Source organism: Drosophila obscura, unplaced genomic scaffold, assembly GCF_018151105.1.
Source record: "Drosophila obscura isolate BZ-5 IFL unplaced genomic scaffold, ASM1815110v1 contig_186, whole genome shotgun sequence".
NCBI lineage: Eukaryota > Metazoa > Arthropoda > Insecta > Diptera > Drosophilidae > Drosophila > Drosophila obscura.
Window position 1 is genome coordinate 478,886 of NW_024542774.1, and position 25,296 is coordinate 504,181.

Sequence of the window (25,296 nt, forward strand, 5' to 3'; positions counted from 1 at the left end):
GTTGTAGATAAAAATTAGATGCCGAGTCCAACTTGGACCGACTTGGGCCCAGAAAGCGATCAGATGGTACAGTAAATAGGAATGCTGGCGACAGCGGCCTAACCGCCACCGCCGCCGCCAGATAATTCATCCTCGTATTGTTTGCGGAAACAGTCACCCACCGGGAAGAAGTCCCAGCTGCGCTGCTGGTACATATTCCACACATACGTCTCCTGGCCGGTGTACTCGGTGTCCGGTTTGTTGATCAAATGCATCAGGAAGAACATGTAGTTGGCCAGATTGTGCTCCTTCTGGACGTGGGTGTCGAAGCCATGCGGCACTATGTCAAAGAAATCCTTCCCCATGCCGCATATAAAGCAGTTCGATTCCATGTTATCCTTGACCGATTCCAGCTGGTCACGCAGCTCACCGAAGGCGTCAATGATCAGACCCTGGATGATGGCCAGCAGGATAATGATGACGAAAAAGAAGAAGGTGATGTCAAAGATGATGCGATACACCTCATAGTCGTCGCCATCTGGATCACCAATCTCGTCACCAATGCCTCCGCCCGCTCGCACTCCTTTGTACAAATGGAAGACGAAGCAGGTGAGCATGTCGTGGCACTTCTTGTCCACCTCATCGTCCTCCTCCTGGATGTAGAACTTACGGAAGAAGTTGAACGCTATCACCGTGTAGATGTAGACGATGATGGTCAGCAGCATGACGGTCAGGACCAGTTGCTTGCCGTTGTGCGTGACCGACTGGAGGATGGTGCGCAGTGTCTTAAAGCCGACGGCAACATCCAGCAGATGAGCAGCAAAGAAGAAGTTGTTAAAGTTGCCCATCACCGAGAAGCTGAAGTACCACAGCGAGTAGAGGAAGGCGTTGTCCGTGAAGGTGACGCCCGCCTTCCACACCTGGTAGCGCCAGTCAATGTTCATGATGTACTTAAAGATGCCCGTCTCCTCGCTCTCCTGCGCGGTGAAGGCGCTCTTCTCCATGCCCAGCAGGTTCGAGATGGAATCAAATTCGTACGTCTCGCTGTACTTTTGGCGCACCTTCTTCTTGACGAACTTGTCCCAATAGTTGACCGGGAAACTCTTGGCCGATATGACCAGCTTGTCCCAGTGCGACTTGAAGTCATCGTCCTCCGGCTGCTCGGCAATGAAGAGGCCATCGAATTCCAGACGTCGGGCAATCTCCTTCTCGCGCTTGAAAATGGCCAGCGGCACCTTCAGGTGGTAGTAGGCGATCAGCATGGCCAGGGACACGAGCGAGTGCAGACAGGCCGCAATGCGCAGCACGTGAGCCATATAGAAGAAGTCCTCGTCGACGTGCACAAGCTCCGGTATCTCATCCTCCATTTCCCCGTCCCCGGAGCCACCGTCACCGGAGCCACCAAATCCAGATCCGTTCATGTCGACACCTGCCCCCGAACCGGAGCCCAGAATGAGCTCCTCCTCGGCTGAGCCCTCGGATTCGCTCTCGAATGAGGTGACCTTGTAGAAGAGCAGCATGAAGTTGATGCTGAAGGCCAGCACCAAGGCGACGTATTTCAGATTGTAGAAGTTGCGCGCGAGGAAGCTGACGGCCCTGTGCGTGTACTGCGAGAAATCGATCTGATGCACTGCCGGCGTTTCCTGTGGGGCTGCCGCCGACTTCTTGGTCTCGGCCTCAATGGAGGCCATGGCCGCCTCTTGGGCCTTTTGCGCCTCCTGTCGCTCCTGCGCAGCCTTCTTGGCCGCATCGCCGCCCAGCAGATCCACAATGGAGATGGGTTCCTGGTAGGGTTCCTGGCCCTCAGCCAGTTCCCCGGCCACAGCTGCGCCATCCTCGGTGCTGGATTCGCCACCCTCCTCCATCGAGGAGTTGGCTGAGGATTCATGAACCACCACCTTGTACACGCCGTTATCCTCCTTGTTTATGTCCAAGCCAAATGCCTGAACGGTACCCGGCGGCTCTTCCAACGGCAGTGGCGGCAGTGCTCTGCCAAACGTCTCCTCCTCGACCACCGGCAGCTGCTCCTCCTGCTCGGGCGCGGGCCCGCGCATCAGGTTCAGCAGTATGCCGAAGATGTAGCGCACCACGCAGTAGTGGGCATAGCCCGTGTAGTAGAACATGTAGAAGATGATCTTGAAGAAGCCGACAATCAGCTCTGGGATGGACTTTGTCTGCATGACGCCAATCTGGTGCTTGATGTTCGCCGGACTCAGCATGTGGACGCCGAACTTGAGGCCCTCCTTGACGGCGGTGATGGTGCGTCTGATTGGATCCCGAGCGGCGCGCTCCTCCTCCTCCTCGCTCATGTACGAACTGTAGGCGGTGTCGCGTTTCACGTTGCCGCCGCCATCGTCGGTGGCCATCAGGCCAGAGGCGTGGGTCATCTCAAAGATGGCATCCTCGCAGAAATTGACAAAGGCCTCGAGCTTCTCCTTGTCGCCGCCCTCAGTGACGATGGAGTAGAAGAAGGCACGCTTCGATTCGCGGATCTGCGGCTTCTCCCACTGCTCGATGTTCGAGTCCTTGATCTCGAAGTAGACCCGCTCGATGCGCTTCGAGCTGCCCAAGATCTCGATGCGACCCAGGAACGGCTCGAAGTAGTTCAGCACCGAGCCGGCCGTCTCCAGGAAGCGCGCCAGTCGCGGCTCGTTCGGCATATGCTCGCTCAGGTTGGTCAGTAGAACGGCCAGGTTGAAACCGATCTCCTTTGATGGTTCGTGGAAGCGTTCCACGAAGGCTCTGTAGTCGATCTTTCCCTCGTGATTGCGTTCGCAACAAGCCAAAAGGAAATCCATTTCTTCCCTGTAATTTGCAATTGGGGAGAAAAGTTATTAGAATTAAATTCAGGGAGCGATTACCTCCCGCACCCGCACCCACACCCTCACGCTTACAGTGAGTAGTTCTTGGATTGCTCCATTTTCTCCCTAAAGTCCTTGGGCGTCACCCAGCCTTCGTTCTTCATGTCAATCTCATGGAAGCTGGGCGATTCAATGAGGTCGGCCAGTTTGAGGAACATATCAAAGTACTTGAGGATCAGCTCCACATTCGACGCAGACTCCACCAGAGTGTCCACCATCTGCTTGCCAATGGTACCTTAAAAAATAAAACAAATGTACATAAAATCGGTTTATCCATTGAGTCCTCCCTTTTGGCGTACCATTGACAACGTTTCCTTCCAGCATAGACAGCATCATGGTGATCATATCCTTTTGCAGATTGAGCAGCTCCTTCAGCAGATCCACCTGACTGGAGTGCTTCGATAGCTTGTCCTGCATGTGTGAAAACAAAAAGAGGAAGCCACCGACAGCATCCCACAGGCGAGAGTGGGCCAAAGCCTGCTGATTGAGTGTGCAGGGACCCTGGATGACCTCGGTGAGGGTGTTGAAGACCTGGCTGGCCACCCCAATGGCCTTGAAGAAGTTTGCCTTGCCGGCCGGATCGATGATCTCCTTGCTGGAGTAGTGCCAATAGAAGTCCATGATGGACTCCTGCAGCCGCAGCAGATAATCCACAGTGCAGATGACCACATTGACGGTTGTCGTGTTGCCAGCCTGTGTCCTCAGATAGTTCTGCCACTCTGAAAGCGAACAAATGGGTAGTAGCCCGTTAAGTGGGGTAGGGTATGGAAGGAGACCCTCTGGACTCACCCAAATTGTGACCCTCGCAGGTGAGCTGGATGAACCGGAAAAGTGCGCACGTAAACTCCGCATCGTGCATGTTCTTCTCGCCTGCCGCCCCCTCGGAACCTACACCAAGACCTGCACCCGCACTCGGAATATACTCTTTGTTGTTGTTTGTTTTTTGGGGTTTTTGTTTACACACATTTCGGGGATATATCGGGATGGTTTTGGTTTGGTTTTGGTTGGCATGCGAGACATGTTGGGTGTGGGGAGTAGTTGGTTGGTTGATTGGTTGGATGGAAGGAAGGAAGTAGACACAAATCAATAATTGAAAAACTAAGACGAATATGGTGGTGACTGGAGCCGAGCGAGTAGACCAAACCAAAAGACAGTTACAGAAAGAACAGAAAGAGCGAGCAAGGCGAAATAGAAGGAGGTGGAGGAAGAGGAGGCAGATCACATCAGATGCCTGGAACTTACCCTCTGCTTTGGTGTTACGCTCAAAGGCATCCAGATCGAGGACACTGCACGAGTTCATGAGGCCAGCAATCGATGTGAAAAAGCCCACATCCTTCTTCTCCTTGAGATGATTGAGCATGCCCATTTGGATGTCGATGTTGCCGCCGCGCAATATGGCGATGCCGAGATTGAGTGTCGTCATTACCATCTCCGAAGGTATACCTTTGGAGGCGGAAATGTGCAACAGCACCATTTCGGCAACGCCACGATTCGACAGACGCGCCTGATGGAAGAGCAGCTTCTGCTTCTCCATCTCTTGTTCCTGTACATCGAATCGACAGACAGATTAGTCGCAAATAGAATTTCAGATTCCCCAGGCAATGCACAAGTTCTAGTGTTAGTAATCCCCATTCCCTAAACCTTACCCTCTTACCATTAATTCTTTCATTCGCCACTTGGGTTAGACATGTCCCGGACGGGGGGGTAGTGTTAGTGTTAGTAGTTCGGGTTGCCATTCAAAACTTACATGGATGCTGGTGCCCTCCCCCTCTTCGGCACCCTCACCGCCCTCGCCCTCTTCGCCGCCCTCCTCCTCCTCCTCGCCACATGACTTGGCCGTAATTTGGGCATACGACATGTAGAGCAGATCCTCCTGCAGGGCGCCACTGCGTTCGGTCATGGCACCGCGACAGAATGTGGTCACCAATTGGGTTAGTGGATCCGGCTTGCTGTCTGTCTCCTCCTCATCCTTTTTGGACTTCTCCGAGTCCTCGAACGACTGCGTCAGATCCTCCACCATCACCTCCTGGCCGACATTCTCCTCGTTCAGCCATTGCTCGTGATAGGTGCGGGCGAAGATGTTGCAAGCGCGATGTCTGCCCAAATATATATACAGATTATATTAGTTGGGTGTGGCTCACTTCATATTTAGCTGGATGGAACCAACATGCATAGTTTTAATTAAATTAAATTAAATTAGCTAAACGAACAACAGAATAAAGAACACAGAACACAGAACAAGTAAACCGACAAACGAAAGAACGTAGAATGTGTTCTGCTCTGCTCTTGGCAGATCTCTGGGCATGTTGGGGGCAATTATAGAGAAGTTGTGAACAGAAGAGAGACCGAAATAAAATGGAAAATGAAATAATTTGATGTGCGACTTAGACTAGACTACCACCTGCTCATGCGATATAGATGCTTGGCGCGTAAGCTTGAAATGACTGCCTGGCGACGTGCCACCGAAATCTTTGAGCTCCAGCGTTTGGTTTGATTCTTGGAGCTGGCTGCCTAAACGTGCACAGTGGAGAAGTCGCGGAGTGGTACAAGCGATTGTTTTTTATTGTTTGTTTTTGGTTTTTGTGGCAAGCATTTTGGTCAGTCAAGCATTTTTCATAAAAATATACAATAAATACACAAATGGATTTTAGAGTAGAGCGCGCATACCACATATTAGTATTAGTATTAGTATGTTAGTACAGTAAGTAAAGTAAAGTAAAGTAAAGTATGATGATGATTGGATGAATGAACCGATGGTTGGGTGGAGAGTAAAAAGGGTTTTCGATTAGGACAGACTTCCAACTCAAGGCTCTGGTTAGTACAATTAGCAACTGTTTGGACTGGTCTGGCCTGGAGCCGAGCCGCATTCAAGTTAGCAATCTCGCGCCATTAACCTGGGTAGAGAGTGCAGCGATGTCTGACGGAAACATGCGATTACGGCACGCTTCCTTTGGATCGACACAACGCTCCTGTACACATTCTTGCTCTGCTGTTGCGGATGGTCGATCTGTAAATGTCAATACGGTCGTACACGGATACGGTTACGGTTACGGATTTGTGTGTGAGAGAGAGAGAGAGAGACATTTGATTTTTGTAGTTGATGTTGCGAAAGGAAAAATAAAAATCGAATGATTAAAAGTTTCTCGTTGAGAGCGAGAGAGAGAGAGAAAGAGATCAAGAATGAGTTACTAGAGAGAGATCTATCCTTTGGGATCGATCGCCTGCACTTACCATATGCAGTCCAAACAGAACCTTGGCCATGGCCACTATGCGATCCACTGTCTCCTGGGTCTTGTCCTTGCCCTTCTCGTTCGAATTTGCATTCGATTTCTCGAGGGCCTGCTCATCCACGGGCTCCTCGCTCTTGCCCAGCTTTGAGTAGAGATAGTGCTGCCAGGACATCTCGTCCGAGGGATCCAGCTTGTCGGGCAGCGTCAGTTGGTTGCGCGCAAACTCGATCACATCGTACTCGGTCATCTTCTTCAGGTAGCGATCCTTGCAGTGCTGCACCAGCTCCTGCTCCCGTCCAGCGAACAGATTGAGGCCGACGGGCAGCAGACGCTTCAGGCAGGCTACCATCAGACTCGCCTGCACCTCCTTGTCCTTGTCGCGTTTCTTGTCCCTGTTCTTCTTCTTCTTCTTGACCTTGCCACCGACGGCGGGGGCGCCCTCCGATATGGCAGAGCGCCGCGTGGCCGTGGGCATGATCAGGGCCATGTTATCGATCTCATTGGCAGAGATGAAGTTCTGCTCCTCCTTGAGGAAGTACTGGCTCTTCGACCAGATGTTGAAGATCTCGGCCACATGGTTGTAGAGCTCCTCGGCCTCGGGTATGTTGTCCTTCAGCCAGTGGTTGCGCTGCAGATCGACATACTTGATGAGCAGCGGATAGAACGAGTAAATGTCGCGCACGAGCAGATTCCAGTCCTCCTGCAGCTGCGTCTCCACCTGGGACGTGTCGTCGGTGGCCGACTTGATGAAGCCCCGCATGCTGTCCTCCTTGTGGAGCATGTTCTCGGTGCGCTTCTTCACGCGCTCCGCCAGCGGCAGGAACGGATCCTTCAGCAGCTCCTCCGACGTGTTGATAATAATCTGCTGGGTGTAGGCCGCGATGCGCGTCATCCAGGGCGCATTGTCGTTGCCAATGTTCTTCTTGATCATCTTGAGCACATTCCGCAGCAGGGGATTCATGTGATCCGCTGTGACCATGGTCACATGATTGCCGCTGGTGGGACTGACATTATCCGGCCCCTGGGACCACCAGAAGGGCAGGTAGGCGCACAGCAGCGGCAGAATGACATCGATAATGTGCGGTGCATCGTTGTACGTCTTGTCCGACTCCACGAATTGGTCCACCTCGCTGAGAATGGTCTCCAGATTGGGCATGCACTGCTCCATCTTCACCATGATGTCCTGCGCCTCCAGCGAGTGGTCGGCGATGCGGTTCAGCAGCGAGTACTGGTTGTGCTTGTTGAGATGCGGCTCCAGGTAGGCCACCGGGAAGCAGGAGCTGTACGCGCCCAGGCATGAGCCCAGCGCCGGACGATGCCGCTCGATCTCCGTCTTCAGATACTTTCGATCGTGCGTGAGCGTCCCATCGGTGCCCAGGTGGTAGAGTGCGGCTAGGATCTTGTACGAGGCCACCTGAATCTCGTCGAGCAGCAGATCGCTGCCGTAATCGCAGGCCGCCAGGTGATCGAACATCGCCGTCAGCACGGGCAGCACCACCTGATTGACATAGCCCAGCGATGTGGAGGTCTTCAGGTGTGTGCCCCTCAGGTGGCTGTATTTGCCGTCCTGCAGATTGAGGATGGTGTTGCCCAGATCATCGGAGGTCTGGTTGAAGAACGTCAGCATGGAGGTGCGTATGAATTCGGGACAGTTCTTGGTCAGTGTCCTGGCATCGATGCCCTTCACCAGCACCTGGAGGCAGCGCACAGTGATGCGCACATCCGGCCCAAAGGCGCTCAGCCGGTTGCGCAGCAATGCCGCCAGCTTGCAGAATATGGAGGCAACCATTTCCTTCTCCTTGAGCGAGGCCGCTCCGATGTTGTTGGTGGCCGTGGCAATGGCAATGAAGTAGTTGCGATGCGTCGAAAAGTACTTCTCCATGAGGGGCAGCACCACCTTTGAGAAGAACTTGATGTCGCGCGTGGCCGTCTTGAAGGAGGTGCGACGACTGAAGGTGGTCGATGGCTTCAGCAGCTTCATGTTGATGGTGGCCCTATCCAGATACGCGATGAGCTTCTCCAGCAGCGAGTACGAGAATCTCAGCTCAACGGCCGCCTGTGTGGCTCCACCCTCCTCCACAGCGCCGCCCTTGGATGGTCTGCAAGCAGAGTGGACAGTGTAGGGTTAAGAATCGATCTTGGATTTGTTACTCACTTGTGCAGCTTGTATCCCTGGTACTGCATGTACTTGAGGAACTCCTGCGATCGCTCACGATCCTTCTTTTTCTCCTTGTCCGTCAGCAGATCGTACGGCACCAGCTGCGGGTGTATGACACCGCCGCAGCCATTCAACTCCTCGTTCTTCTTCTTGGCCCAAATGTCATGGGAGTTCTCCGCCAGCCTTTCGGCCATGTTCTGCATCTCCCTGCTGAGCGTTAGGTTGCTCATGTCCACCGGATGGGGATTGTAGTTGAAGGGGCTGCCCTCGTTCTGAAAATCGTGCTATCGTTGTTAGCGGAGTATTGCAGCAGAGGCGGGCGCACAGGTGGGTGGGTAGGGAGGTAAATAAATAATGAAAATTAGAAGGAGACGCAGCAGAGATTGCAGCCAGATGGGATTAGATGGGCAACGCAGGACATACTACCACTACTACATACAATCTGTGGCTTCGATTGGCGACGCGTCGATCCACGATGATTGAGCGGCACATCCACCTCAGAGTGCTCCACGGTCCAGCCAATGGCCAGCAGACCCTTCAGGCACTCACGCACCGGATCGCGGTAACGTTCCCTTTCCTGCGAAGGCAATTCAATTTCATTATTTCACATTTCTACACAGTGCAAATCAGTTTTAAATCGGTAAAATCTGTGAAATTAGTTATTAGTTTTGGTTTTTGAAAGATGAAATCGATGGATTAATGATGATGGATGATCGATGGTTGGATCAAAGCCACACACGTACATATTCGGTGAGCATGTTGTAGGGCTTGAGCCGTGGATGCTTGCGTTCGCTTTCGGATCGTATGTCGCCGTAGGTCCAGCTACCCTCCAGGCGGCGACTGGCCCACGCGTCGTGATAATGCTCGCTAAACTTCTGCACCAGCGAGTTCAGATCGTTGTCCAAATGGACGCTATTCGTGTCGATGGGATGCGGCACATATTGCGGCTGATCTGGGGCACCCATTTGGCGGGCATAGTAGTCCTCGTCGGTGTTCTTCGACAGACTGTAGTCGGGCGGCAGGGCACAGCCGATGGCAATGAGGCAGGGCAGTGCTTTACCGAACAGTTCCGGGTCATAGTCCATGTTGCTGAGCGAGTCAAAAATGTTGGAGAACAGTAGCATGGTCAGTCGCTTCTCCTCGTCCGACGACGCCCCGTACGAACCCTGGCCTTGAGTCGACCCATAGTACTTGGCGCAGCGATCGAAGTGAAGGGTTAGCAGCTGTAAATTAAGCGAGAGAGAGATAAACACTAGAAGTGGGAGATCTAATGGGGTGATCGGTGGAACAGTGGCTTACCCTCAGTGCCACTGTGGTATACTCGGACAGCTTGGACACATCCACAGTCAACTTGCGCAGCAGCTTGAGCAGCATGGCAGGTTGCATTTGGGATGTGAGCGCCACCAGGAAGTCTGATACGGCCTCCCGCTGCCCCTTGGTTAGCATACGGTTCTTGGATAGCCGATAGACCGTGTGCAGAGTGGCATCCAAGAGGCTGGCGTAGTTCTCCGCCTCGTTGTAGAACTTGGAGTGCTTGATGAGGAGGGGCAGGATGGAGTTGCCGATGTAGCGATTCATGGCCAGGGCCATGTCGCTCTCGGACCCATCGCTCTTATCGAGTATGGTGGCGGTGCGCAGATCGGGCAGGAAGGCGTCCTCGAGCAGGCGATAGAAGAGATCCTGCGTCTCGATGCCGTAGACACGCTCCAGGAAGAGCACAATGCTCTGCTTGTTGTTGGGCAGTAGGCCCGATGGCATGTCCGATTTGGGCTTCTCCTCGCCGGGCCCCGTCTGCGAGAGTGTGAACTTGAGGCTGAGCACACCCTGCAGGTCCTCCAGCGGCACCAGAGATCTCAAAATAGCTCTAGCTCTCAGCGACTCGTTCTTGCCCTGCTCGATGACTGAGGCATCGGGGGCACAGCGGCCCAGCAGGTCGACGAGCGTACAATAGAAATTGAGTATGGCGGCACCCGTGTCAATGTAGTCGTCGTCCTCGTCGCCCTCGGGCAGCGGATGTGTAAAATTCAGACCGGCTATGGTGGTGCCCTCGGCCTCGTCCTGCATTTTACAGCGATCCGAGATGCGCTCCGACATGCGATTGGCCTCGACAATGGCCCGGAACAGACCTTCCCCTTCTCCTCTTAGAGCCGGTCCCAAGCACTCTGGACGACGGATAAGAAGACGAATGACAAGGTTCGCATTCTCCTCGACACTCTCGCCATTTACCCACACGCAATAGCGCAGAAAGTCCAAGTAACGCTCGCCCTCGACGGGATCCCAGCCGAGATCGGGATACCCCTTCTCGACCAGCTCCGAATTGCTCTGCAGTCCGCACCGGGACAGATACACGGCAATCTTCTCCAGGTAGTGTTCCCTAAGTGCCAGAGCTAATTCTGTGTTCTCCATCAGACTCGAATATGCCACATCCAGGGGTGTGGAGCCTCGCAGGCTCGGCCGTGCCAGCAGGATGTTGGCGTTGTCCAGCAGAAAGTCAAAATGATCGAACATGGCCTTCTGGTTCTGGCGGCCGGTGCGGCAGAAGTAGCACAGAAAGCGACAGCAGCCCACGACCATCTCGTGGGAGGTGTCCTTCTCCTTCGAGGGCACTCCCTCGCCGCCCTCGGGCTGGGCGGGTGCGTCGCTCTGTGCCTGGGCCCGCCGCCCCAGCGTGTTCATCATCACGGCCATGACGTTCTCGTGTACGCGCAGGATGCGTATCAGATCCGGGTGCTGGAAGAATGTGGCGTTGTTCACCAGCTTCCAGAGTCGCTTGCGCATCAATTCCTCCTCCTCCTGGCTCATTTGGACGGGCAGCAGGGCGCGTATTTGGCTCAGGCCCACCCACATTTCGGCCACATCCTCGCGCGCTCGATTATTGATCACATAGGTCTTCTCCAGAGCACGCACCAACTCACCAACGGTGTCATATTGGCGCAACAGGAGGCTGAACATTTCGCGCACCAATTTGGGATTCTCGATTTGTGCCTCCTCTGCCCAGCTGACGATTTGCCGGATGAGTACCTTGCGGAATATCTCCTCGGGTGTCTTCTTCTCCGGCTCCTCCACCTCCTTGGGCCCCTCCTCCAGCTCCTTGACCGTATTGATGAAGTTATAGATCTTCGTGATGGGCCCCGTTTTGATCTCCTCGATCGCTGTACCGCTCTCGGCACCGTCGGGCTCCTGCAGCGCATTGAGCGACACCTTCTGCATGAGGCTGTCGTGAAAGTCGCCCAGTCGGCCGCGCAACTCAAGGCCACAGGTGCAGTTGTCCTGGTCATCGGACTCAAGGTTCTTGAAGCACAATATCTGATTCATTTGCTCGCGCGGCGGACACCGGAACTCCTTGGTCTTTTTGGCCGCCACAGCACTGGGCAGATCCGATTGTTTGATCTCAATATAACGACGCAACTGATCGGTTTGCAGATCGCCCACAAAATCATGCGAGAACGCAATGATGCTCTCCACCCGATGACGCAGCTGTGTGTCATACAGATGATGCAGCAGATAGCACATCTGCAGCTTGGCACCCTCCGCCATTTTCATGGTCAGCAGTCCCTTGCGATGTTCGTCTTTGCCCTCTGAAAAAAAGGGGCATAAATCATATTGAATATATATACAAAAATCCATCCAGGACATTCTCTTACCTTTCTCGAATTTGGCATCCCATGTCTCGGGATCGACCATTACCAACAGCCTCTGCACATCCTCATCGGTGAGTACACCGACCAAGAGCAGGCGATCTGTCAGCTTAATGAGGGGTCTACAAAGCATGTTTCAGTAGGCACAGTTGGTATCAGTTCGTATTTGGGTCAGATCCAGATGTGAATACTTACAGGAACAGGTTCTCGTTGGTCCAGCCAATCGGATCACGATTGTGCACCTGATTGATCTCAACGGCTTCCTTGAGGGCCTCCATCACGAACTGCCTGACTACTTCTAGGGGGAACTTCGGGGAGTACAATTGGTCGATGTTGGGTATCGGTTCGCTGGAAACACTTGGCATACTAGATGTTGCAATCACAGGGGGTCTGGACGGATCGGATGCACGGATATTTTGTTGTTGTTGTTGTTGTTTTTGTAGTAGTGATTGGTGGTGCATTTGTGCAGAGTGTGTTGGATGCAGGAGCAGGAGCAGGAACAGGATGAAAGTAAAATGAGGAGGCATGAACAATGCTAGATCTCTACGGTGACGGTTGAGAGTGGCGAGAGAGAGAGAGAGAGAAGGAGAGCAACTAACGGGCTAAAAACTCACGTGATTTCCGTCATACGCAGCTGTGGACGCACCGACTCTGTGACCAAAGAGCGCAACGAATGCTGCATCTCCTCGTCGGCATAGAGCTCCTTCAGTTCAGTGCCCAAGGGCGTGATATACTCATTCTTGCACACCTCCATCGTGGTGGCATGCGACTCCAGATGCAGGGCTATCAGCAGGTCGTAGAAGCCCTGCCGCAGCGGCCCGCTCATGTACTCAGACCGGATGGCATAGAGCAGCTGCTTCTGGTCCACGTGCTGGCAGAGGGCGTGCGCCGCACGGTAGTTGGACTGATAGCACAACGCCGCATATAGGGTGAGGGAGTGCGCATGGAAGGACAGCAGCTTGTCCATTTCGATCAGCTCCAGTATGTCGATGCAGCGATCCTCCTCGGGTATGTGCAGGGCCAGCATGGAGACGGGATCCTCGCACAGCATCGACCAGCCGCGTATGTCCGACAGCTTGAGGGCGTGCACCTGCAGCGATGTGTTGGGCACACGGGCCCACTGATGCGGCTTGAGGCACTGCACCTTGAGGCGCGGCGGTGACTGGGGATTGATGTGCTTGTCGCTGGTCGGGAGTACGGCTGCCGACAGGGGCAGTGTGGTGGGTGTGCGACCCAGCTCAATCTGTAGGATCTCCTTGCTGGTGGCCTCCACAAAAATGGCCGGAAACAGTTTGGTGTCCGGCTCCATCATCCAGCGGTGCGAGGTGTCCTTGCCCTCGCACGTGAACCGAATGATGCCCGTGGCCGTGTCCACGAAGCAGCCCACGAACATGCCCTGTGAGGCGCCCTTGCCGGAGGCATCCTGTGTGACCTCGTTGAACAGTTCATCGGCTCGCACCACATAGCAGCTCTGGCGATCGATCCGCTCGATGGGCACCTCATAGTCATCCTCAATGTACACGGATCCCCGGCGCACCTTGTTCTTGTTGAACTCGCGACTGTGCAGATGATACTGGGTCGTCACCCAGCCCACGTACACGTGCGTGGGATCCTGGCCGGGGAATATGCGCACGCCGTAAAAGTATTCGTTGATCAGCTTGAGGCAATCGGCGTCGAACATCTCATTGCCCGACGACTCCACCGGCGGTTGTCCCAGATTCGAGGAGCTCAACTGCTTGGGTCCCTGTTGCTGGGCCTGTTGCACCGGACTGGGTGGTATCTCCGCCTAAAAAGGGCAATTAACTCGATTTAGATTATATTAATCCTTGCATTCCTTACACCCGATACTCACATTGTTCAGGCGCAGTGTCGGGGCACGGGTTGTCATTTGCTGGTTGACCACATTCCGGCCATGGGCCACCGTATTGCGGCGCTCCAGCGATGTGTCCAATGCTCTGGAGCCCATTTTCTCGCGGCTCTGATCGCGCGACTTCTTCGAGAAGAACTTGAATGGACTGCGGCCGCGCTTCTTCTTGTCGTCGACCTCCTCGCCCAATCCGTTCATATCCAGCACCGATGTCGATCGCTGCATTTCGTCCAGAGCGGCGGACATGTCGCTCTCGAAGGTGATGTTGCGCGTGAGGCTGCCCTTGCGCGGCGTTCGCGGCGGACGCATCATGTGCTCCGCCTCGGCTTCAGTGTGATCGTCAAAGTTGCGCGTCAGCCCCTTGATGTCGTTCATGTTGAAGCCGCCCTTGAGCATGTGGTCCATGTGGGCGGCCGATTGGGCGTTTTGCAGCTGGGCGGCCGCCTCCTGGGCCTCGCGCATCAAGCGATACTGACGGATCTTGATCTCCTCCCAGCGACGCGACTTCTCCTGCTCGCTGATGAACTCGCCCATGCAGGTGACGGGCAGTGAGAGGCGCAGGAACTCCCAGTTGGCCTTCTCCATCGTTTCGAACGTATTGTGGGAGATCTTCAGATGCGGCGGTGTGTCTGCTCCACCAGGGATGCGCGTCACATCGATGCGGCAGTCGGGCATCTCCTCGGTATTCTCGAAAATGGGCTGATCCTTTGTATACCAATGGGTCACTGGCCGACGCATGTTCCTGTGCGGAATATATATATTTTGAATAGTTTTAGGCAGATATTCGGTATGATTCGATAAGATTTAACTTACACACAGAACGGCTCATAGCCCTCTTGAAGGCCGCATGTGGTGAAGAACTTCAGTGAGTCCACGTCCTGGCCATAGATGAGGCGTGCCTTCTGGCCCACGCCCAGTGTGCAGGCGGGCACAAAGCCCACTCCCTCGGCGGTTACTTCGGCAAAGGTCGTCTCTCCACCCAGGGCATCCATGAGGAGTTCTCCGTTCAGTGAGAAGCCTGCACAGCACACAGCACACAGCAATTGATTAGAGTTAATGGATGGAGTTACGGGGGATACATATCTAATCGTATCTAAGCCAAGAACCAAGCAGCCTATTTCTATTGAATTCCGAATGGGGGGCGGAATCCAACAAGCAATTAAAATTCCTCTAGCATATTCGTGCGGATTAATTTGCATTTGGTTTCGGTTTCGGTTTCAGATTTGAATTTTGATTTGCAGCCTTGCAGTACTTATTCAAATGTTACATACGTCTGGACGAATGCGTTTAGCTTGGTTTAACTTTAGTACATATTGGAGATTAAAGCTAGGTAAGTATTAGGTTTATAAAATCACAAGCAGACTATAATAATTAATGTTCGAGTGAGTATACGGTGGTTAGCTCTCATGCTAAATATTGTACATTGCTTTTTGATTGATATTTGATTAGTAATTACTAATTACAGGCAGTTTAATTAACAGAGTGAGAGAGCGAGAGAGAGACGAGTGAGTAAAAAGCTTTAGATGGGTCTGTGATGTGTCGTCACCTTCTCCTCAGGCCACTCAGGCACTTTCCTCACACGCTTTGCGCTTTTCTTGTGTACGGAGTATTCCAAGGTAACAATATTCATGTGACATGTATTGGACGTTAGAGCATTGGATTGGTGTTTTGTTGGTTCAAAAATTATGTACTATAAAAAAGCGCTGGCTATAAAAGCTAATGGAACTAATGCATTGGTGGCAGAGCACTCGCAAATAACCCTCAACATTAACAAACAAATTTTAAAAATTAAATGTAATAATAAGTGGGGTATTTTACGGATGCGTCGAGCATTCAGTTTGCTGTAGCAGCGTATGTCTGTGTATTTTTTGTCTGCTGCCCAAGGCATCTGGTGGAGGAGGTTATTTGCGAGCTCTGTTTATCCTATTCTGTAATGATTTAAATGCTGATCTAATGGAGCTGTTTGCCGGGGTTTCGCTAGGGGCATTGGATAGGGGTTTAGGCTACTGGATTCTCCTTCCGCATTGCTGGGGGTGCGGGGGCGGGGGCCGCCTTCAACACTCGACTGGTTATGGTTCTCGTTCTGGTTGCACTTTCTGTTTCACGTTTAGTAGATATCAAAAGCACGGAATAGTACAAAATACATTCATTAGAATGGTGGGGGCAGGGGCGGTGGGGTGTTTTCACATTACAAAAGTACAAAACGAGAGAGAGATATATATATATAGAGAGAGAGAGAGAGAGAATGAGAGGCTTAGTGGATGTTTCTTACTAATTGTGTGATCGGCTAGGTCTAGAAAGACCCCAACTATGTCACCGGGTCCGCACTGTTTACCAAAGGATTCACTGTTGCCACCATAGACTTTCTCTTCCTAAATTGAATTTGAGAATATAATTTTCATAGGTGATAGATATGCACATAGATAATTCCCTAGTTGAATGTTCTCGTTTATCTGGTTAATGATCAAATGTGTGTGAGAGAGAGAGAGAGAGAGAGAGAGTGTGTCGCTAAATGAACAAATTAGGAAGAGAACTAAAGACTCTTCGATTAGGTAAAGTAAGAAAAATGAGTTAAACAAAATGCGTAAAAAATTAATTAAATCAACGTTGATTGATAGTGGCAGTGCGCGTTGGCAGTGCGTCTATGGGTCCTTACTGATGGTTTGCTCCTTGACATCGATGAAACAACCAATGACATCGCCAGCCTCATACCGCACCCCAAAGTGCTCAATGGATCCGGCATGCATTTTGGTCACCTATAATCATGTGGGGGTTTCAGAGGGGGTTTTCAATCATCGATCTTTGCATTAACGCCCGCACTTAACTAAGGCAGCAGATCCCCCTGCCTGCATCCTGCCCTAAAAACAAGCCCACATCGATGCCAATCCTCCCCCACTGCAGCGGGGGCAGGCCGGGTGGCATACTCACATTGTGTCCATCGAAGGCCCAGCTGGTGTCCTCGCTGCCCAGCATGGCACCCGGATAGCAGTCAGCACGCGCCCATCCAACGCGCATTGGTCCTGCGGTTAGGACCTCAAACTCGAAATACCACTTGCCGGAGGTGACCGCATAGTTGCGCTCCACGCGATACGTCCGGAAGGCGGCGTACTTCAGGCGCTGCGCTTCGGCCAGCAGGGCTTCGGTGCCCTCGCCTGTGGGCGGATCCAGCACATAGCCATAGACCAGCAGGGTGCGCACCGTCTCCGAGGCGGTGTCCCGATTGGCCTTCTTGATGGCTTCATCCACCTTGCCATAGGGCACCAAATGGGGGCTGCGATGGTTGTCCGAGTCCTCGTTGAGGCCATATGTCCAGCCCTGCTGTATGCGCTCCCTCGCCCACAGGTTATGCGTATTCTCGGCCAGCTGATCGACAAGCTCCTCCAGCTTGGGCGTGAGGGTGACGGCACTGAGGTCCAGCGGTGCTGGCTTATATCCATTGCCCTGCATGAAGATCTCGTTCGGCAGACGCACCGGACGAATGCGTGCGGGTGGCTTGTCCATCGTTATGTAGTAGCCCAACGAAATGACTGTCCTGTACGGGGTGGGGAAGACGAAAGGAAACTGTTAGTAAGGGAAATCCATCAGCGGACTAGTTGAGTGTCTCACTTGAGTGTTTGGACAGCCAATTGATTGTCGTAACGCTTCTCGGCTGCTGGCAGCTTCTCGAACTGCGTGAGGCACGGATGAATGCGATGGTAGTCGTCGCGATGTTCGCCCCACGACCAGCCCGCCTCGATCTTGTTGAGGGCCCACATTTCGTGAATGTTCTCTGCCAGCTTCTCTTTGATTTGGTCCACAGAGCTGGGCAGGGTTACGCCCGTGGTGTCCACGGGCTTGGGCACAAAGGCCGTGTCGTCCTCGATCAGCCAGGGACCGGCTAAGACGTTCTTGTTGAGATTGCCAAAGTAGAAGCACGGATCCAGGCTGAGGATCTGGTGCGGCATCAGGCACTGCACCAGGGCCGAGAAGCCCATGGGTGGGGCATACTTGAGGCGGCCATGATCGCCGCCAAACAGGAAGCGACAGCTCAGCTTCGAGGAGCAGCTCATCACCGGAAAGAACATGCCGTCCAGATTGAAGTCCCGGAAGCAGCCGCGCACTTTGACGCCATTGAAGGTGAACGTGATGACGGGCACCGAGAGATCTATGGCCACGCCAATGACATCCCCCTTGCGGATGTAGGGCTCCTCGGTTATGGCATCCATCACCAGGGATTTGCGTCCGCCCGTCCACATGTAGGCGCCATCGAAGCCAAACGAGTACAGATCATCGCCCACACCGTTGCCGCCCCACTTCTTGCCGCCGCCCGGATATGGCACATAGCCGGAGGTGTTGGCCCAGCCAATGCGCAGATGGGGCATCATGTGGGTCGTCTGCTCGATGTGATCCATGGTGATCTCAAAGTACCACTTCTGGTACATGGACGATCCGTCCACGCGGCCAACAAAAATGTTCGGCCGAATGCTGGCCACATGGTCCACCAGCAGCGTCTGCAGCAGCAGATTCTTGCCCGGCAGCAGGAAGTCGCAGATGTTGTTCTGGGAGGAGCGCACGGCCACGCCATTACCGACGCACAGGGAGCACAGGACATCGAGGACCTTGGGGTCACGTCCATGCTTCTCCAGCAGTGAGATAATCACCTTGATATGCTCATCCCGCATCATATTCAGGGCCTCGGGCGAATCGATGAGCACACAGTGCAGCACATCCAGCATTCCAGAGCCCTCGCTGGAGGCCTGCGAGCCCAGACGCGAGAACAGCCAGTTGAGGCGATTGCTATTCGCAAACTGAGCGCAATTCGTGTGATTGCCCTTGATGATGGCGGCCAGCAGTTGATAGAGGTACGTGGAGATGAGGTCCCAGCTTTGGCCGGTCTCATCGCCAGCGAGAAAGCTGGCCAGGAAGCCCTGCGACGTGATAATATTGATCTTGTCAATGGCCTCCAGTATCAGATTGAGAACGCCCTCCTCCTGAAACAGATCCTGACGATTGCGCAGGGCACGGAAACGATTCTGTTTCTCCTCGTGTTCTAATAATAAATTGAAAGATTTGCATCAGCTATAGCTGAATGCCACATGTATCGTCCGTTGCATACCCATATCGTCCTCTGGTTGCGAGAAATAATTGATCAAATCCTCCAGGCACATGACCATTTCGTTGAGGTTCACCTTCTGGAAGAACACCGAGTGGCGGCGATTCGATTGCAGCGTCTCCAATGCCCTAAGCAGAATTCAGCATTAGTTTCAGTGATATAATGGGAATATCTTGGGATATTTACGTGATAAACTGAGTGAAGAGGCTGCTGCATTTGCGGATGACACGCGCCGTTTTCGATTCCTCCTCCTGGGAGCGTGAAAAGTCAAGGCAATCGTCCATTTTGCCCTCCTCGTGGAGAATGGCCTGCTTCTCCTCGACCTTGCCGACGCCCTTCTTCTTTGTCTCGTAGCTCTTGTAGCTGAGCCACAGGCTCGTCTCGCAGTGCTGGACAATGACGGTGGTGTCACCGTATTTGATGATCGGCGATCCGATCACTTCCAGATCCTTGTCCTCGAGCACCTTCTTCTCGTCGTCCTTTTCCTGCCTGAGGCAGAAAGTCGTCGTGGCAATCGAAGCCTCCTCCTTCTTCACCAGAATCAGCTCGTTGCTATCGTTGACGCCCAGATAGCGTCCCGTGGTGATGTGGCGAATGCGCATGGGATGGTACCAGTTGATGAAGCCGCCCGTCCACTTGGTGCGCGCCAATTCCAGGCGCCACAGCGAACGGGCCTGGGCCATGACCACGCCGCCCTCGTAAACGACAATGCTGCAAGGACACGGACGGGGGGTTTGATTAGAGTCTGCCGGCAGAGGCATCGCATCGCTCGCGAGTAGATTCTTACTTTTGACCCGCCTCACGACCCCAGGTGCTTGGTATGGTCAGGCACTCGTCGCCGCCGTGAAAGAAGCGTAGAACGTCGCCGCCAAAGACATAGCCGACGTACTTCATGCGCGAGATGCCCGTGCCGTAGGGCTGGACGGACCAGTGGGTGACATGGAAGCTGGCATTCACAATCGACTGCTCGTTCTCCTTGGTCGTGTGCAGGTAACGCTCTGTGGCCACTGACACCAGGATCAGATCATCGCCGACGCGCACCTTCTCGCCCTCGGAGCGCTGTTTGCTCGCGGGATGCACTGTCCACCAGCAGGCCTCGCCCTGGCTATGCTCCTGCAGACCCACATCGAAGGATAGCTTATCGTTGGACGACGAAGTCGACAGACAGGCCAAGTACTGAAAGTGTATTTAAACGTTAATACGAGTCCATACTCGTGGGTGGTATGCTTTAAGCCAGGCATGGCACTTACCATATCGCTATTGTGATGTCGAAGCAAAATGGCATTGCCGTAAAGCAATGTCCTATGTCCCGAGCCGGTACCTTTGCCCTATCGAATGTCGGGAAATTATTGATTAATGATCTCTGAATCTCTGAAGAGAGGCCGAAAATACAAACTACTTTCTATTTGCTACGGAGCAAGGAGCAACTGGGAGCCAGGGCTAAGGTATTTAAATTCCAAAATAAGTTACTCTACTAGGTTAGATTGTCGGTTAGGATGTGTTTGCGTTTGCGTTTGTGGGTGGTTACGGGTAACGGGATTAGCTGAACGTAGCGGGTCAGTACAATCAGACAAATTATTTGATCTTTCTCGGGGATAACTCTTCAATATTTAATCTATACTTATTCCTTACACCACAGTTCCATTAGCAGTAAGAAAATTCATTGAATGATACGAAGAATAATGCATTGATTTGATGTACAAATTTCCCCTAAGCGAACGGACACCACAAATGTTTCGGGATTGTACAGCTAGTGCATATGGAATGCTAATGGAAATGTGGTATAACGTGTAAAAATGTATTCTTGTTTCTTATAGAGAGAAAGAGAGCGCTTAAAGATTATATTCTCGTACAGAGAAGCAGCAACGGAGCGATACAAAATTAGCGAGCGAGAAAGTAATAGCACTACAGACATTGCACGGACAAAAGTGAGACAGATACAGAGTCGAATAGAGAGAGAGAGAGAGAGAAACAGATAGAAAGAGAAGCGCGAGTACGAGTTAAGAAGAAGAAGAATTTAACGGTATACTTACAACTTGACTATCCTGTTTTTGTGGGTTTTTTTATAGAACAAATTTTGAAAAAACAACGAAAAATTGATAGGTTACAAATATGTAGAAGAATAGGTAGGGAAAAGTGAGAGAGAGAGGGAGATATCATGCAATAGAATATTTCCGTAATACATCAAAGTATTATAGAGTATTATGTGTGTTTGTGTGGGGGGTGTTTGGGGGTAGGTAGGAGAACAAGCGAAATGGATCACTGAGCACAACATAAAATAAGTTTGGATAAAGTAAAAAATTTGGAGGTTTATTTTTGGTTGGAGAATCCCTAATGAAAGGTCTGTATATATCTCGTACAGATGGATGGATATCCATTATACAAATGGTGTTTTACTTACAGTCTCGGAACCCGCCGCCGTCACCAGCTCCTGCAGGGCGCGCACCGACAGTGCCTGCTCGATGACGAACACACACTGCGATAGATCCGGCGGCACATTCTTATCGGCAATGTTCTCGAGGAAACAATGCCGATTACCAAATCCCTCGGCGGCCAAGCAGACACGTTCACCCGTCGCTGTGCACGAGAGTGTGACCATGTCCTCCTGTAATTGGATTTAAATGTTGAGTGGAAAGTTTAATGGAATTCGGGGAATGCTTAGGGAAGGGAAGGGCAGGGATAGTGGAGAATGGTGGCTGCTAGGTAACAATTAAGTCGTTAAGAGGCCTAACGTTCGGCTGCAATTTTAATGAGACTTTGGCAACAATCCCAACCGGCAAGCTACCACAATACCAATTGGCATTTGCCCACACACACACACACACACGTGTGCCCTTTGGGAACGGGACAGGTCCAATTCCACATTCACATCAAGCAGTGGCGATGCACACGCAAATTGAGGGAATTGTTACAAGGCACTGCAAATGTGCAAATGAATGGGCAGGCAGGCAAGGAGGCGGGGAGGCAGGGCAGGACAGAGTAGGGACTCTCAGCCTCCGGACATGGACACGGATGCCACCGCCCTAACCACGGACCTCCACTTGGATGTGATTTGCGTTTTGGGTTATGTGATGGCATGGGATGGGATGTGAATTTGTGTGTAGTAGTCGAAGTTAAATGAACGGTAATGGATTTCGAATCGAGCAATTTGCATAATTTAAATGCGAATGAAGTGCTTGCCGAGCGAGTGCCTGACACAGCAGCTTCACTACTGTCCTGTTGTACCTCGTCTCCATACCCTTGTCCTACCCCGAGCAGCATGCCGAAAACTGTTTAAAATTTAAGCATGACCACATTCACACACGCCCACAGAAAAAGACTTGGCCCCAAAAACTGCAGCTCATTGACGAAAATTTGCATTTGACTTCCATTCCGAATCCGAGAAAATGTTTTTGCAACCTTGCACTTTTCCGGTCAATGGATTTGTGGAACCGCAAATTGTCTCCAACAACAAGGAGGCGGACAGACACATACACACATTTAAAGGACGCAATTCCCTTGGCTCCCATATTTATTGAATTACTGCTGTGGGATGCTGGGATTCAAGGGACTGACACACAGACATGTTTACGGAGACTTTCATCTCGAGAACTTTTGCCCTCAAACATATTTATTTATTGCGGCAAGGTGTCGTCGTTTCTGCTGACCCTCACAGTTGATGGGTACGTAGCCCCTACGCCTACTGCCACTATGAAAAGGGGAGTAGGAACAGGAAGTATCACTATTTACTTATACCCCATAATGACTGTCATTTGGAGCACCAGCTGTGGGCATTGATATATAGGAGCATTTGTCAGCTGACGATGTGTTCATCGCCAGGCTCCACCTCCATTTGGGGAGGAATCTATGTAAAGTGGAAAATGAATGCCAAAAAAAAAAGAGGCCCCCTTTTGGTGACTGTGATTGAATTTGTGACTCGAGTTTTGTATTTATTGCGTGCCATAAACAAAAGTTAGGGTCGCCCATAAATATGCATTACTGATACACTGAGGGACGGAACATCTTTTATGGATTGGCCCATCGGTGGGCACTCCTCCTCGTCCTCCTCCTTCTCCCCTTCCGACGACGTCGCCGCTTTGTCGCATATTTTATGATACCAATTGTGAAAAATCCCCCATGGATTTTATTGAGTGGACGTAATTGATTTTAGATGATCTCCCTTAAGGCCGGGATTGTCTGTCAGTGGCAGTGTCCGCATAACCCCTCCACCGTTACTCACCGTTCTCAGGAATGAGACATCATCCTGCTCGGAGCCACCTTCCGCTTCAGCCATTTCGTTTGGTTAACGCCAACGACTGCAGCGCCTCCAGGCAAACAAGTTCAACCCAGCAGCGTAGTGTATTTAGTTTGGTTGGGAATTTCCCTTTTCAGCCACTCGAATCGCTTTTCTTTTCCTTTAAGAGAATGTAATTGTTTTTTTTTTATTTTTATATTTGTTAGTAGTTGTCAGTTACTCTCGTTGCATTATTTAAACACTCTCGTCATGATGCCGAAGAATTCGCTGTGTGGATTTTTGCATGGGATGTCAGAATTTGAGTGAAACGTGCGCGCACATTTTTATTTTCTGTTTTTCATAGTTTGGGAATTTCTCCCGCTTCGTTTTTGCACACTCGTGCACACACACACACATCACACATATAAATGCTCTCTCTTTTATTCCTTCTTGCTCGCTCACACACTAGTCAGTCGGCCCTATTCGACATTTTGTTTTGGTTTCGCTGCACGAACAGCTGATGAGACCGCTCTGCTCTCTTTTGCTTTTTTCGCCGCATTTTTTCCTCGTGTCTCACTTTTACCGTTATGTGTGTGTGTCACGCCACTTGCTTGAATTTCGCAGACACAAATATGTATGAAATGTAGGTGACGATATAGAATGCACTTGACAAAAATGTAGTTCCTCTTAGCAAAATTTTCAATATCTAAACTACACTTTACTGCCGATCGTTCAATTTGTCCAATTCCTTTCTACGACGCAATCCTCCTGCAGACAGAGCGATATTCTAAGCTCAGTGCATCGATAGACGTATCGAATAAGGAATCGATAGTGATCCGCTGGCTAAAAAGTGTTTTTAAATACACAATAAGCTGATAAACATGTAAAATAAATCAAAACTCTTGGCTAAATAACTATTTACTTGTCTTTTAAGCTATTACTACTACAATAGTCAGAAGCTCAAAGCTCATCGATAGCTACAGAGGACACGATTGTGTCATCACAAGCCGGTAGTGCGATCACTGGTTAAAAGGAAAAACGCGCGAAAACACGCAAGAAAGTGCGCGAATCATACAAAATAGACAACTTGCGGGCGGTAAAGAATGAAAAGTGTGTCCGGAAATCAAGTGAATTGTATATTATCTGTGGCTAATCGAAATACATTCCATCTAGTGTTTTTTTTCTTTTGGGTAAGTGCCAAAGTTACTTTGTAGGAATGGCGGGCTCGAAATGTGTTCAGGTGGCTTGTACATATATTCGTGATGTGTGCTGTGCAACATGTTGCCGTTTGCCAATCATCCACATATAGAATCACCCGACTGACATGATGATGAGGTTTGGGGGGGTTCGGATTGATATAATTAATTGCTTGGCTGTGCGTGGGTTTCGCGTGATTCGTTTTGTTGTATCCTTCAGCCAAGGACTTTCTTTCACTCGTTTTACTGGCGGCATAATGTCTGCACGAGGAAACGCGACGATACGAGATACGCGACGGGACGCCCCCACTGCGTGGCCATTGGTAATATCCAAGGGTCCGGATGACAACGCAGTGAACGCAGTGCCCCGAAACCAGCTGCCGCCATTTTGCCAGACCGGCGGCTCCCACACCACCCACGTCTCAACGCCGGCGCGCCACTTGGGATTTCGTTATAGTAGAGCGGGCGATTTTTCTTTTTGTATTTTTCAGAAAAGATTTTTTAGTTTTCTTGTAGAATTTGAAATTTCCCCACGAATTGTTGGCGTTCAGCGCTGTCGTGTGTTTATTTTTGGTTTCACCGCCGCACGAGCACCGCCCGAAGGCGCACAGAGCCGACGAGGAGCGCACACATGTCCAAAAATATCACACGCAAAGGCCTGGGCAGCGCACAAAACTAGAACAATTTTCAGAATTTTTCTCAAATTTTCATATTTTTACTTATTTGATACGGCACAATGATAATTGCACATCTTATGCAATTGGAATCAATCGAACACCCGCACTGGAGCCCGGCTCTGGCATGCGGCAAACGGTTGCGCAGCGGTCCAGGCGAAAGAAAAGCATGGATTTTCCACGTTTTCCACCAGTTTCACAGCACCACACAGAACGCACATATAGATTCTATACTCGATGCTGGGGGCCCAGTACGGGGACAGCAGAACCACGGCGAACTTACTTTTCGTGTCGATATTACTCTTTAGACTGACGACGAGCCCCAAACGACGGCGACTACGAGTGCTAAATGTTGAAGACGACCGAACGAACGAACAAACGGACTGCG

General features: G+C 51.6%; 1 protein-coding gene across 10 annotated transcripts; it reads right to left on the reverse strand.

The window, feature by feature from the left end:
• Window positions 1-13: 13 nt before the first annotated feature.
• LOC111080252 (ryanodine receptor) lies at window positions 14-23,315 on the reverse strand. Of its 10 annotated transcripts, none has more exons than XM_041592979.1 (27): window positions 23,045-23,315; window positions 21,227-21,430; window positions 20,859-20,870; window positions 20,076-20,153; window positions 19,613-20,001; window positions 19,012-19,536; window positions 18,829-18,953; window positions 17,340-18,762; window positions 16,662-17,265; window positions 16,006-16,105; window positions 14,547-14,751; window positions 13,719-14,475; window positions 12,481-13,652; window positions 12,062-12,214; window positions 11,873-11,988; window positions 9,528-11,806; window positions 8,972-9,451; window positions 8,668-8,805; window positions 8,226-8,512; window positions 6,072-8,169; window positions 5,735-5,847; window positions 4,588-4,936; window positions 4,083-4,383; window positions 3,630-3,740; window positions 3,140-3,559; window positions 2,874-3,075; window positions 14-2,784 (listed from the first exon to the last, which is right to left on the reverse strand). In XM_041592979.1, exons 1-27 carry the CDS (start codon window positions 23,096-23,098, stop codon window positions 99-101), a joined length of 15,381 nt encoding a protein of 5,126 aa, XP_041448913.1. In that variant the 5' UTR covers window positions 23,099-23,315; the 3' UTR covers window positions 14-98. The 10 variants fall into 10 exon arrangements, with proteins under 10 accessions (XP_041448913.1, XP_041448917.1, XP_041448914.1 ...); XM_041592983.1 differs by lacking the exons at window positions 5,735-5,847; window positions 16,006-16,105 and adding exons at window positions 5,242-5,351; window positions 16,390-16,489 and having other exon boundaries at window positions 12,062-12,256; window positions 23,045-23,312; XM_041592980.1 differs by lacking the exon at window positions 20,859-20,870.
• Window positions 23,316-25,296: the final 1,981 nt, after the last annotated feature.